Genomic DNA, 16,170 nt, shown 5'->3' on the forward strand with positions numbered 1-16,170 from the left:
TGAGTTGTAAATAAAATTTCCTGTAATAAATAGCGTCAAATGTGAAACATGTCCTCACGTGCAAAATGTTATCTCCTCCTACAGAAAAAATTTTTTCGAGTGTACATTATTCTTTCATGGTATTAATTTTCAAGCCCTTGCATAAGCACCGTTAATCTTCCTTCCGTTTAATCAAATGTCATGGTCAGAAAAAGAAGTGGAATTTATTGATCGTCATTAATAATCAGGGAAAAAATATATTACTCCTGTTGATACGTGACATGCCTTTTAATTCGTACCGTAGAAATAAATCATTCGCTTTTCAACGACATAAGGGAAGAATGTAATAGGTCAGAGTGAAAATTTGTGATACGAGGGTCGATTTAACGATTTCTAGAGAACCGCCCTAATAAAAATATTACACTCATTAAACTTTAACGGAATGAGATCGCCTCTATAGTCTAGGAGATGGAACACTTTAGAGTAACAATGTGAACAATTTGAATATATAATACGGTATATAAAATGCAAATAGTGTTATTAGGTCTTCCTGGTATCAATAAATTTATTAAATGTTAAAATAACACCCCACGAGCCTATAACTAAGAAATCAGACTTTTTCTTGAAAATTCGTCGTTATTCGTCAACTCAATCAGCTACAAAAATGATACATGTACTCCAACGCTCCGCTTTTTCAATAACCTTTTCTGTAGAAAGATTAGTTTTTGTTTTCGAAATGGGCTTCAAACCCAGCAATCACTTCTTCATTAGAACTAAATTTCTTTCACTGGAGTAGTCTGTTGGCCAGATTTGGAAAATGAGCTGGGTGGTCAAGCAATTGAAAGCGCAATTCGACAATGGTTTTCATTGATTTGTGACAAGGAACGTTGTATTCCTAGAAGAGAATTTTTTCTTTTACATTTGAGTGCGTTTTTTTTTATTTCTGCACTCAGTAGATCCAATAACGTTATCTAAAATTCACTGTTGATTGTTTTACCTTCGTAAAACCAGCGCCTTCACCAACCTGCATGCGTACAATTTCAATACCTCAAACATTCAAGAACAGCACTGGCTTAGAGCTCAGGAGCTCTTGGGGTTTACCACAGAGTTATAGTATTTGAGTGATATTTGACATACGAGGTTGTTCAGAATAACAGACTTCAAAATGATTGATTGATAATTTAATTTTATTACACCCTAATTGTTATTCTTTATGAATGTTTAAAAGTAAAAGATTTTTTTCATTATATCCAATAATTCTAAAGGAAAAATAAATGTGGCTCATCCCAATAAAATTTCTGACTGAAAAATGAAGGAGTGAAAAGTAATCACAAGGCTTTCTTCAACCTACGAGGGACTTGAAAACTAAAGTGTGTTTTTTTAGAGCTTTAGAACTTCAAATTGCAATAAAACAACGATGGATTATTCGATTGACATGAATTTTATTTATCCGCAAGATAATCTTGTGGCATTACATTTTAAATATGATTTCTGGCATATGACCGCCACGGCTGGCTCGGATGTAGTCCAATCTGGACGTCCAATTTCCGATGACTTTTTCCAACATTTGTGGCCGTATATCGGCAATAACACGGCGAATGTTGTCTTCCAAATGGTCAAGGGTTTGTGGCTTATCCGCATAGACCAATGACTCTACATAGCCCCACAGAAAGTAGTCTAGCGGTGTTAAATCACAAGATCTTGGAGGCCAATTCACAGGTCCAAAACGTGAAATTAGGCGGTCACCAAACGTGTCTTTCAATAAATCGATTGTGGCACGAGCTGTGTGACATGTTGCGCCGTCTATTTGGAACCACAGCTCCTGGACATCATGGTTGTTCAATTCAGGAATGAAAAAGTTAGTAATCATGGCTCTATACCGATAACCATTGACTGTAACGTTCTGGCCACCATCGTTTTTGAAGAAGTACGGACCAATGATTCCACCAGCCCATAAAGCGCACCAAACAGTCAGTTTTTCTGTAACGGTGTTTCGACATACACTTGAGGATTAGCTTCACTCCAAATGCGGCAGTTTTGTTTATTGACGTAGCCATTCAACCAGAAGTGCGCTTCATCGCCAAACAAAATGAAATGGACGTAGTGCGCGATACGTATTCCGCACAGAACCATTATTTTTGAAATAAAATTGCACTATTTGCAAGCGTTGTTCAGGCGTGAGTCAATTCATGATAAATTGCCAAACCAAACTGAGAATAAATCACTTGGAAGCTGTTAAATCGGTCGCCATCTTGAACAGTAATGCCAACTTAAAGTTATATACCTCGAAAAAAAACACCCGTTATAATACATTATGGATGGTATCTCATAAGTAACTAGTAACTACTCATCCCTAATAATAAATGAATATCATGTCGCCAAGTTTTCAGTTACACACAAGAAGAAACCCCGAGTTTTATTTCATTATAACTTTTGTAGTCCTGTCCACTATGTTAGTATGCTTTGCGGTATTAATGCGATCCTATAATTTCTTTCCCTTCCCAATATTTTCAACGGGGTGAAAATATAATTTCTGCTTTCGAGAAAACTTGAGTGTTGTGAGCGTAACGAGGAGATAACCAACTTATACCAACGTTTTTACGATAAAGCCGGACCGTGACGACAAAGTTGCCTTTTCCTGCTTCCCGCTGCGAGAAACTTGTGTAATTTATAAAAATGGGGGCGAAAAGAAACTGCAAACGGAGTTATAATTCAAAAAGTTAATGCAGGTTTTTTCCTATGCAAAAAGTCGACATTGCATTGCTGTTAGCTTGGTAACGTTTCACAGATGAGTAAAATTGCGGACAATTTGGTGGAATGTACTCGCATTTTTCTCCGGAAAATCGGGATTTATTTGGAAAATCTAGGAAATGTTCGCTGGTTCCTTCCAAGGTTGGTCATATTTTCATCTGCGGTGTGATGTAATAGAAAGAAAAGATTTCATTTAAAAATAGGATTAAAAAAGAAGTTTTCGTTTTTCATTAGAAAACTGAGGAAAGCGCTCACTACATCAGTGCTCTCCTCATTTTTAATGATTCGAGATAGAAGCGAATAACAAACCATACTCAGTGTAATGGGTGCCGCGCGAGCTCACAATCGATCAAAAGCAACAACGTGTCAATAATTTTGAGCAGTGTTTGAAGCTGTTCATGTGCAATAAACCTGAATTTTTGCGTCGATATGTGACAATGGATGAAACTTTGTCTATCATTTCATTCCGGAGTCCAATTGACAGTCAGCTGAGTGGACTGCACACGATGAACCGTATCCAAAGCGAGGAAAAACACAACAGTCAGCTGGTAAGGTTATTGCATCAATATTCTGGGATGCGCAAAGTATAATATTCATTGATTACCTCCAAAAGGGCCATACCATCAACAGAGATTATTATATAGCGTTATTGAATCGTTTAAAGGATGAAATCGTTAAAAAACGGCCCCATTGAGGAAAAAGGTGCTGTTGCATCAAGACAACACACCGTGTCACAATTCAATGGAAACAATGACAAAATTGCATGAATTGGGCTTTGAATTGCTTCTGCATTCACCGTATTCGCCAGATCTGGTTCCCAGCGACTTTTTCCTGTTCTCAGACCTCAAGAGAATGCTCGTTGGAAAGAAATTTAGCGCCAATGAAGAAGTAATCACCGAAACTGAGGTCTATTTCGAAGCGAAAGACAAGTCGTACATGGTGTACCACAGGAAACAATGTTAGAACCGACATTGTTTTTAATTTATTTGAATGATATAACAAAAAATCTTAAAAATTGTAAATTGAGGCTATTTGCTGATGATAGTATGATTTTCATTGTTGGCAACGATATCGATGTTATGTGTTTGTTACTAAATGAAGATTTTGATTTACTAGATGATTGGCTTAACGATTATCAATTGAAAATCAATATCAATGAATCAAATTACATGATTTTTGGAAGGGAGTATACCTACATTAAGATATTTAAATTATGAAAGAGTAATAATCAAAAGTATTACAAAAACTTAACTCAGTCAAGTATCTAGGAATTATACTCGATGAAAATCTGAATTTCAAAGTTTATGCCGATCATTTGACAAAAAAAAATCGCACAAAAATCCAATACGTCTCAAGGATAAGTAATAAAGTTGACATGAAAACAAGATATCTTTTGTTTAGGTCAATCGTTCTACCACATTTAGATTATTGTACGTCTCTCTTATATAATTTGAAATCGAATATCATCACTAGACTACAAATAGTCCTGAATATAGGCAAGGGAATGGTTCTCAGATGTGGTAGAAGAACAACAATCAGGTCAATATTAGAAGCACTAGATTTGATGACCGTCAGACAAAGAATCTATTTCAAAACTCTAGATTTCATATACAAAATTGAACATAAAATGTTACCAGATTATTTATCTGAGAAAACTAGATATGTTTCTGAGGTTCATCAGTATAATACCAGAAATCAAAATAGTTTTTTTGTTGATACATTCAGCACTGAATTGACAATGGGTTCCACTCTGATTAGAGGTTTGATATGTTATAATGAATTGCTTAATATGTTAAAGAACTGCAACAAATATGTAACCGTCAGGAAATTGTTAATATCTTATGTTAAGGAGCAGTATTGTTAATTTCATTATGAAGTTATAACTAGTAATTTTTACTGAATAAAGAAATATTATTATTATTAAAAAAAATGGTATCGAAAAGTTGGAAGATCGCTATAATCGCTGTATCGCCCTCGAAGGCAACTATGTTGAATAATAAAATCGAATTTTGACAAAAAAATGTGTTTTACTATGATAGACCGGGGACTGTTCAACTGGCCAGTTAGAAGGATGCTTAGCGTAAAGTGTGCACCTTTTTTTTTTCCCACGTCACCTGCTATTGGTTTCAGGGAACCGAACATGGAAGCACGTTTCGTGGATAGCTTCATTAAATAATAACGGCGAAGACCTACAACGTTTAATCGATTCATCGCCGGAGTAACGATCCCAGAATCACGCGAATCATAGCGGCACGTAAACAAGATAAAATAAATTGAACTGCATTAAGGTCTACGGTAGGCCGATCTCGGCGGTTCTCCGGCGGGATTTAGAATAAGGAATTCATCCATATTACGGATGCCACGTACATATTCGCCTCCCCCCTCCTACTCCCCCCCTCTCTCTTCCCGACAACCCCAATAAAACACTGCTTATTCGCATTTAATCCGATTTATTTCTTTTTCAGACGACGGGAGGTTTCATCCATTATTCAGAAACTGTAAATTAGAATACATCAATCCTCATTTGGTTGTTACGTTTAGGAATACTTCCATCCACGTAAGTACCGACTTTTTGCGATATGGAATTTTATGGGGTTTACCTATAGGAGGTTTCGTTTTGAATTTCCCGCCATCTGGGCAGCTGTCATTTTTGACTGTCATCTGTTGACATTTGACATATAAAACGTACGCCATTACTAAGATGCATAGAAAACCTGGTGTGTCTACTTATACCTGTAAAACTTTCAGACAAAACGGGAGATTTTTCAGATTTATACCTACTTGATTTCGAGAGATCGCGGTCTGTTTCAGATGGCGCATACATCGTTTACATTTGACATTTCTCTCAATTCTCGACTCTTTTGAACCAAGGGCGTAGATCTTTTTTTTCTTGGGGAGGGATAATCGAAAAAAAAATTTTTGACGATAACTTTTATTCATATCTGTAATGTTAGAAAAAGAAGTTTGATAATGAAGTTTGAACCAAATTACTCGAAATAATTTTTGTTGTTACTAATTCGGTTGTTCTTAACCTTATACTGGGTGTTCTCAAATAAGAGTTACGAAGGAAAATGAGAAATTACTTGGATAATTTTGAGAAAAAAAAGTTTCATGAATATGAGCCCACAAACGCTTTGCTTTCAATATACAGGTTGTTTCTAGTGTGTCGTACAGTTTATCAAATATTTATTAATCTTCGCTACAGATTAGGTAAATAAATACTAAAACTTAAAATTAATGTATTCATTAAAGCTTACTAGCTGGATCTTTATAATAATTTGGATTTTCCTGAGGATTAATAGAGATTTTTTCTCGAAATCGATAGCAGATACGACAAAACTATTACAAACCAAAAAGTCTAGTACTGGACCAGAGTTTTTTTTTCCACATTTTTTTAAAATAACAGCCATTCACCAAAATATAGTTTTGGAGGAAGGAAGCAGGCATCTTTCCAGAAAATATATCACCCTGTAGATTTCCATTCAAAAATAGCATATTACATGGTGAAAACTTTAAACTGGAATATCTATGGCCAATTCATATTAAATATCTTGTGAAGGGAAGGTTATACCAGAGAAAAACTTAAACTTTAACACATGTATCTCAAAACAAAATGTTTGGGGACTCATGTTATAGCACTTTTTTTCTTAAAATGATCCGGAAATCTGTCATTTTCATTTGTATCTTCAATTGAGGAACACCGTGTAATTACCCCCAGTATCCCCCTATTTCTACGCTCTTGTCGTGAACTTTGAGTATAGAACAATAATATTTTATATTCTATGGTCTGTCATTATATTCCATTCATTTGAGTAAAAATTCGATATGAACTGAATTGTAATTTATTGTGAATGTTTGCAGTGTCTAAAATCAGTATTTCCTTTTTAAACGGCACCAGGCAGATGCGGGAATTCGAAAAATTTTAAAGAGCGCCACCTTACAGCACTCTGGTGAAGCAGACCACCAAAGCAACAGGTGGGTCTCTCGAAAAGTCTGAAACAAAATCGAATCAGTAAACACACCAGGTATTCTATGCATCTTAGCCATTACCTACTAATCATAGAGCAATAAACATAAATAGATGGAGTATACGCAATTTTTACTTGTCTCCTCAGTATTGTATGTCATTTTCAGTAAGCAAATTTTGTCCCCAACATGAACTATCAAATTTGACATGAAGCGCGCGGAAATGAAAACATATCAGTGATACGATATTCCACTCAATTCGCGAGTAGATACAGAAAATAATAAATTTTCTGCTAATTATAAATTCAACATTCAGGAAAAATATCGTGTTACAAATATTCAAATTTGTATATTCAATCGGGAATCACTCAAATAAATTTATTTCATTCAATATAATATACATTCATAGTGATATAGTAAAATTGTGGATTTGAAAATATATTACAATTCGACAACCTAATTTAACCATGTTGGGGACATGTAGAAATTGCGTATACTCCCTCTATCTATGTATTTTTATTACTATATGCTTAAATGACGTTATCAGATTATAATATAGTTTCAAATGCACACTTCTATTTCATTATTGGGCTAGTGAAGTTAAATTCAATATTCTAGCTTTAATTATCTACCATAGTTAGAATGATCCTATTCGAGTCAAATATGGGCCGTTTTGTTCCATAACTTGTTTCCATTTTGAAGGTTAATTATGCCTCTCTTATAGAAGCCCTCCTCCCTAAGGGCAAAAAATTGAGACAATCGAGCTTCTTCTTGATACCAGCCTTATGCAAATTGTTCCAAATGGTTTTTTGTGCAATCTTTAGCAAGTGTTTGCTTCTCGGCCGGCAATAGTGACACTAGGTGGAAGAATTTGAGCTGTTAGGACCAGTTAGTGATGTGAAGAATCGAAACCGATTGCGTCGCTCAAAAACAACTGAGAATGTTGCTGATGTAACCTGTAGTATTGACGGAAACCCAGATTTGTAGAAAATGAGGCTGTTGTAGCTGGTAGGGTGTTACGGTGAATGGATTGCGCTACTGAGTTATGATTAATGATTTTTTTATGGTCGGAATTGGATCATATTAATGTGGGTTTCCTGGTGTTATTTCTCGAAGTGGTGATCACAATTGGTCACCAAGATCTTGTGATTTACCTCGTTTAGACTTTTTTCTTTGATACCATATGAAAGATAAGGTATATGTCAATGCTCCATAATCGATTCAATACCTCGAAGATGGAATTAGTCAAGTTAACGAGGACATACAGCCATAAGTGTGCGAATGGATCGTGGAAAATTTCATGAAAAGGCTATGGTACTGAAAGCCTAGCTGTGGTTGGGTAATATTGTTTTCCATCGTCAATGGCATACCTTCTTTTTTACAATGAATCAATTATTTTCAATATCAAGATGAAATCTCTTATTGGAAAACCCTTTATATCAGGAACAAGATTCAAAAGATGCGTCAAAAGTGTCAAAATTGAAAGGATGCAGATTGGTGGAGGTGCTGGTCCAACGAAATCGATTTAGAAATTTCGTAGAAAAAGCCAAATTCTAATGAATTTCATTATGTTTTTAATCAAAAAAGTCTACTGAGTGAATGTTTCATTTTTGTTGGACATAGCAAGTAAGTAGCAAATAAGAAAAAATATATTTTTAATAGTTCGACACGGGATTTATTGTTAGTACTACGTTTCCTGGTGTAATTTTGCAGGAATACACCAATGATAACATAAATATTGAACACAACTATATTAATTTAAGATTTCTCTCAGAAAAAACGAATTCCATAAAAATTAACCATAGTTTTTTTTCGTCGTTTATAAAGTATCGTAAAAAAATCTAAAATTCTTTCACATCCACCAATTTGTTTCTTTCGTGTTAGAAGAGTTTTCAAAACTTGTAATTCAATGTACTATTGTTTTTTATCACTATTCATTTAAAAGCGAAGACGTTATCAGTCAATAAAGGTTTTATAAAACCCGCAAATAGATTTGAAGAACATAAGTATAAGAAGTTTTATAAAATATGCGTCAACGAACAACGCATACCTCATAATACTTCTTATACTTCTGTTCTTCAAATTTACTTTCTGGATACAAATATTTTGAATGGTTTTATCGGATAAACTAGCTACTATTGTAATTTGCTGTTGAACTTCCACATAGAAAAATAATTTCTCGCAATGCAATAGTGAGGAAAATGACTCAGATTTCTTCTTCTTTTCTCTACTCAAACAATAAAAGACATCATTTAATTTGAAAGACCGTTCCAGTTTTGGATATCATCAGTTTCAAAACAAAATTGTTTGACCCCTAACTGTTGTTTCATTCAGTTAACATTAATGAGGGTCTTAGAAGACTTGGAGGGTAACCTGAATGGAGTCCACTGTCACTTACCAACCTCTATGAATTGATTGATTGTTCTCATTGCAGAGCGCTGGATGGGTCTTTCCGCACGGAGCGAAGCTGCAACTCCGATGTCGAGAAGTTGGCCTTTACAAACTAGTCGGAACAGCCTCGCCTAGATGCGAAAACGGAGTGTGGTCGTCTAGGTTACCTTCTTGTGTTCCGACAACTATGCTCACGAATTTCACAGGTGATGGAAACTTGATAAATGTTTATGTTCATTTAGGTACAGGTTGTTTATAAAATACATAGTGCGAAAAATTTGAGAAGGTGATAATTTCTAAGAAAATTATAGAGCAAGATCCAACGACGACAAGACCTTCGTCGTTTTATAAAAGCTGAATCTATAGCTATAGGTTTCTCTCTTTGGGTTGTGGATACTTTGGCAGGTAACAGGTAAAAGTGCATGAAATATTTGCTTGAATTCGTTAAAGTAAAATGCTCAATATTTTTATATTATCCTTGGGATAACATAAGGAGCCAGGCACCTCTCAACTTTAATAAATTAAAAACGATTAAATTTTTTTTTACATCAAATTTTTAAATACATATTGATATCGTATTAGGTGTATAACTTTGCTTTCGCCCTGTTGCAATAGATGGCTGTGGATGTAAGTGGTAGTCGAAATAAATAGATCGTAGATGTCATACAATAAGATTAGGTATTTGTAAACATAACGCCATCGAAATATTAGTCGATTTGTGTCTGCATCATGAAGCTATTCTCGATTAAACATGTCAGCTTACGAGCCAAATTCTCGTCATTTGCGAGAGGTTTTAATGTTCTGCTTCAATATGAAGAAATCTGCGGCTGAGGCTCATCGAATGCTCTCAAATACCTATGGTGAGGCCGCTATTAGTGAAAGAACGTGCCGATAGTGGTTTCAACGTTTGTTGACGTCGAAGACCAGCATGGCGGTGAAAGAGAGAAGGTTTTCGAAAATGCAGAACTGGAGGCATCACTTGATCAAGACTCATATCAAACGTAACAAGAATTGGCAGGATCATTGGGAGTGACGCAACAGGCCATTTCAAAACGCCTGGAAGTCATGGGAATGATTCAGAAACAAGAAAATTAGGTGCCGTACGAGTTGAAGCCGAGAGATGTTGAACGCCGTTTGTTTGTTTGTGAACAGCTGCTTGCAAGGCAAAGATGGATGAGATTTCTGCTTCGCATTGTGACTAGAGACGAAAATATATTACGATAATCCCAAGCGCAGAAAATCATGGGGATATCCCAGCCGGAGAAAGTCATAGGCGCATAACCAGATTTTTACAATAAAATCTCGAATTTCGTAAAAAACTGTAAAAGCAAATTTGAACGCTTATGTAAAATGAAAGTATAATTGTAATTATAAAACTTTTGGGGTGCCTGGCAGAGGATAGCAACTGTCATAAGTGTTCGGCATGAGTTTTCCTAAGATATCCCGAAGAATATACATATACAGGGTGTGGCGTAATTAATGGATAATCCTGTACTGGCGAATAGGGGAGGTCATGGCCGACCAGTTAAAGTTATGTTTAGTAAAAATATCATAGTTTTCAAGATATCGGACAATTTAATTTTTTTCTAAAAAGTGCAAACATGAGGATTATCCTACTTTTTTTTATAAATTAAGCAAGATGGTAGTAATTTGGTAGTTTATCTCATAGTACAGCTATTTGAGAGTAAAATGAAAAACAATGGCCAAAGAAATAACAAGATTTGTGATCACAGTATTGAAATTAATGAGTAAAGGTGCAGTTAAAAAAAAATGAAATTGTCCGATATCTCGAAAACTATGATATTTTTACTGAACATAACTTTACATTTTCTGTTCGGCCATGACCTCCCCTATTCGCCAGTACAGGATTATCCATTAATTACGCCACACCCTGTATAAAAATTGAGCTTTATACTTCAACGAATTTAAAGTTCTATTTTATACACTTTCACTACCTGTTACCTGCCAAAGTATAACCACAAGCACAATCCAAGTTGTAGTCGCTGGTCGTATTTACTATTTACCGGTGTAGAGAACATTGACAGAAAAACTTTCAGCTGCTATAAAATACGAAGGTCTGGCCGATTGTTTATTGATGCGTCAATTTTTGAAATGAGAAATTTTGTTTCGTTAAAAGTTTTGGTGAGAAATACAATAGGGTTTGCATGTTTAAATCATTGAAAAAATCGCAGAAAAAAATTAAAAAAATCTTCATAGGTTAGTCTTTCAAAAGATAAAGGATACACTCAAAATGCCTTTCTATTGACTCTTCCTAAATTTCAAAGAAAAAAATGTTTCCCATTTTTGGAAGTGTGTAATTTTTCGAAGAAAGGTCTAAAAGCTCTTGTTTATTCGGAATTTTCGACAAAGATTCACCCCGTGAAAACTTCCGAACTCTGTAGAGATAAAATCAAACGGAATCGTTGGCAATTTCCTTCCTTTAAAGTTATCCATAAACCTCTATATTTTCAGATGATTCACCTCCAACAATTCTCATTAGGATCCCATCAGGATCAGCTTCTGTAGAACCTGCGGGAGAATTAGCAGTGTTCCCAGGATCAACTTTACATCTAGAATGCCTTTTTGCTAGACGTCTTGGATCTCCAGACTGGACTTGGACATCACCGCTCGGCCAATATCTTACAGGTATCAAGACAATTCATGATTCTGATGCTTATTTCTGCTAGTTTTGAGCTATACAGAGCGAGTCATGTGGAACTGTACAGTGCATCCCATTTTGGGTGAGACAGCCAGGTTTCTCGCTTGTTATTTAAGATAGAGCCTTGCGGTTTTCACGTTCCTGTCCTACTTTTTCGTGAAACTCAAGTTGGTCTAATCAGATTTTGCATAACTGTTTCCGTTCAAAAGATACAGGGTGATTTTGGAAATTGATACTTTTCGGACCCTTCCTTTATCTCCGAGATTATTAGAAATAATGCTGAGCTGAAAACTACGTCTGAATCAGAATTCTGCGTAGAATCCAGTGGCGTACTCAATATTTTTTTTCGGGGTATGGTTTTGAAGATTCAACACAAACCTATATTTTTTTTAATGGAACACCCTATATATCATTACTTCATTGAATTCGTTATTTTTTTCCCTTCAAAATGATATATGATACTATGTAGGTAGGATGTTCAGAAATGATAAAAAAACACTAAAACGTCAAATAATGATGATTTTTTGTAAATGGGCCATGAATTTTCTATGTTTCAATAAGAGGATTATTATTTTCGATTTTTAAAAGTAGTAGGTCATTGATGACACAAACATCCTTGTTGTTATTATGGCTACTATGCATTTGGGAGCATTGTTTTATCAAGTAGGCATTGGAGGGAAAAAACCAATCTGATCTAGCTGTCATCGCTATAAATTATTGTTATCATTATTGATTCTTCTTTTCTATGGGAAATCCATTGCCCATTAACAAAAAATCATCAATATTTGATGTTTTAGTGTTTTTTTAACATTTCTGAACATCCTACCTACATAGTGTCATATATCATTTTGAAGGGAAAAAAATAACGAATTCAACAAAGTTATGACATACATGGTGTTCCATTAAAAAAAACATAAGTTTGTGTTGAATCTTCAAAACCATACCCCGAAAAAAAATATCGAGTACGCCACTGGATTCTACGCAGAATTCTGATTCAGACGTAGTTTTTACCTCAGCATTATTTCTAATAACTTCGGAGATAAAGAAGGGGTCCGAAAAGTATCAATTTCCAAAATCACCCTGTATCTTTTGAACGGAAACAGTTATGCACAATCTGATTAGACCAACTTGAGTTTCACGAAAAAGTAGGACAGGAACGTGAAAACCGCAAGGCTCTATCTTAAATAACAAGCGAGAAACCTGGCTGTCTCACCCAAAATGGGATGCACTGTACATATCCCTACCACTTATAGAGGCTACTAAGGGGATCATCAAATGCATTCATAAGCATTTTTTTCATAAGTTTTATACAGGGTAATTTTCTGTTTTCACCGAACACTTCATTCCGTCATAACTTTTGAACGGTTATCGCGAATCAATTTAAATTTTCAGGGAATATTGTATTCAAGTACCTTTAGGAATCAGCAAAATCAGAATTCTAGAGATTCTGGTGGTTTTTGTCTCTCACGAAAATTTCACCCTGTGTATGGTTTTTTCAATGTTTGATTAGTAATATCGAACCGTACTAATTGAGAACACCGTTGTAGAAATTTAAATTTTTTCACTATGCCCACTCTCCTAAATCTCTGTGAGACTTGTCAGAAGCATGGAGTTTATTCATTTTATGAGAACCGGTTGTGTTTTGTGTTATATTTGTTACTGTGTCACTATGCCACTTCAGGCACTTCAGTTTTCATTTCCGCATAGCATAAAATGATGATTTTGAATCATCATTGATCATTGAATTCAGTATAAAAAGCTAAAGGAAGTGTCTAATTTGATAGTTTATGTTAGGGACAAAATTCAATTACTGAAAATGATGTTTACTCCCCCTATCTATGTTTATTATTCTGAGATTGGAACCAATCATAGAGTAAATACAAATAGATACAGGGAGTATACGCAATTTTTTCATGTCCCCAACATGGTTAGATTACGTTGTCGGATTGTAACTCCACAATTTTACTATATTATTATGAATGTATATTATATTGAATGAATTATGTTCATTTCAATGGTTCCCGATTCAATAGACAAATTTGAATATTTGGAATCCAATATTTTTCCTAATTGTCGAATTTATAATAAGCAGAATATTTATTATTTTCTATATCTACCTGCTGAAATACAAGATTTGGCAACTTTTGCTCTCCCCTAGTGGCCCTAGTGTCATCGGTTGTTTCACGCTTGAAGTTTGTTTTTTGAATTCCTGATATATTTAGGTAGTTATTTCAATATATTTTGAGTTAATATGAAACGTTGATTCACTATGGGACATAAGATTATAAGAAGTGCGTTCTTTGTGGAGAAACTCGCGAATTTCGTGAAATATCGTATCACTGATATGTTTTCATTTCCGCGTGCTTCATGTCAAATTTGGTAGATCATGTAAGGGACAAAATTTGCTTACTGAAAATGACATATGCTCCATCTATCTATGTTTATTTCTCTGAGAAACCGACGCATTGTACCCCTACTAACCAAAATCAGAAATAATGCAAAAAGAGGTGAATAATAAATTTTAAAACTGACAAACTGTTTATTAATATTGATTTAAGAACAGAAGTTAACTGATTGCGATTCTGCTCTGTGGTATAGGTAATATAGCAGACATTTATCAGAAATCAATACATTGAACAAAAATTCACAAAAAGAGTTCACACTGGTCGCAACAGCCCTCTTGAAACATGGACGAGAACCATTTCAATTTTCAACTACGTATATCACAGCTCAATGTCGAAGCGTCCGTATCAGACACCAAATAGAGCGAATTAAATGAAAAACGTATCTCATAACCGGAAAGGGTAGATGTATATGAACCGAACAGAACACGCCAGATGTCGATTGAAACCAATTCCAAAATCGCTCCTTCGCGTTACACCACCAGCCCCCACAGGAGAGTGCATGTTGCGTTCAACCGCCAGAAGTAGGTCAGCATCGAAAAAGAATGAAGTTTCTGCAACGCGTGACAATGAGGCTAAGGACGGGAAGCCCAGCCATCCATTCACCATGTCTGAAATAAAGTATGCTGCAACAACTTTCCCAGGAAATCCGGGGGGAGGGGGGGGGTGCTGGGAGGCGACGAATAGACCTTAATGAAAAGCCATTCGTTTCGGCCAGACTGACTGGAGTGTATAATCATTGCTGCAATCTATACCGCCGGGGAGATAACCTAACCTGATTCCTAGCAAGTTGATTTACGCCACTGTTCGGGAAGATATTGGGTGTCTGAAATAAATGTACGGGGGTATTAAGGGTTTCACCTGCAAATAACCTGCTAATCTTCGGCAATTCCGGTTGGTTCTTGTGGGAAGAATATTTCTCTAGAAGGTCATCCTTTCCATTTAAAGGTAGATGTAGAGGTAGATGGTGAATTATCGAAATTGTTTCTAATGGAAGCAAACTTATTTTGAAGCTCATCCTTCCCATTTAAAAGAGAGGTAGATGGGGAATTATTGAATTTGTTTCTAATGGAAGCAATCTATAGTTGATGAAAATCCATTTTCGAGTAATAGGGAAATAATTTGTAAAGTAACCTGAATCCTAGCAAGTTGATTTGCGCCACAGTTCAGAAAGATATTGGGTCTCTGAAATAAATGTACAGGGGTTTTGAGGATTTGACCTGCAAATAAACAGCTAATCTTCAGCAATTCCGGTGGGTTCTTGTGGGAAGAATATTTCTCTAGAAGGTTATCCTTTCCATTCAAAGGTAGATGTAGAGGTAGATGGTGAATTATCGAATTTGTTTCTAATGGAAGCAGTTTATGGTTGATGAAAATCCATTTTCGAGTAATAGGGAAATAGTTTGTAACGTAACCTGAATCCTAGCAAGTTGATTTGCGCCACAGTTCAGGAGATATTGGGTCTCTGAAATAAATGTACAGGGGTTTTGAGGATTTGACCTGCATATAACCAGCTTATCATCAGTAATTCCAGTTTGTTCCTTTAGGAAGAATACTTATTTTGAAGGTCATCCTTTCCATTTAAAGGTAGATGTTGAGGTAGATGGTGAATTATCGAATTTGTTTCTCATGGAAGCAGTTTATGGTTGATGAAAATCCATTTTCGAGTAATAGGGAAATAGTTTGTAACGTAACCTGAATCCTAGCAAGTTGATTTGCGCCACAGTTCAGGAGATATTGGGTCTCTGAAATAAATGTACAGGGGTTTTGAGGATTTGACCTGCATATAACCAGCTTATCATCAGTAATTCCAGTTTGTTCCTTCAGGAAGAATACTCATTTTGAAGGTCATCCTTTCCATTTAAAGGTAGATGTTGAGGTAGATGGTGAATTATCGAATTTGTTTCTCATGGAAGCAGTCTATGGTTGATGAAAATCCATTTTCGAGTAATAGGGATATAGTTTGGAACGTAACCTGAATTATAGCAAGTTGATTTGCGATAAAGTTCAGGAAGATATTGG

The 16,170-nt window shown here is 35.4% G+C and overlaps 1 protein-coding gene across 1 annotated transcript in view; it reads left to right on the forward strand.

Moving 5' to 3' along the window:
- The window catches only part of LOC123673490 (locomotion-related protein Hikaru genki), a 62,667-nt gene that overhangs the window by 35,230 nt on the left and 11,267 nt on the right, over positions 1–16,170 (forward strand). The window contains exons 3-5 of the mRNA XM_045607995.1: positions 5,196–5,287; positions 9,131–9,293; positions 11,560–11,733. Coding sequence (XP_045463951.1) covers positions 5,196–5,287; positions 9,131–9,293; positions 11,560–11,733 — 429 coding nt within the window. The remainder of the gene's footprint in view (positions 1–5,195; positions 5,288–9,130; positions 9,294–11,559; positions 11,734–16,170) is intronic.

This window comes from Harmonia axyridis, chromosome 2 (genome assembly GCF_914767665.1).
Source record: "Harmonia axyridis chromosome 2, icHarAxyr1.1, whole genome shotgun sequence".
In the NCBI taxonomy this organism is placed as follows: Eukaryota; Metazoa; Arthropoda; class Insecta; order Coleoptera; family Coccinellidae; genus Harmonia; species Harmonia axyridis.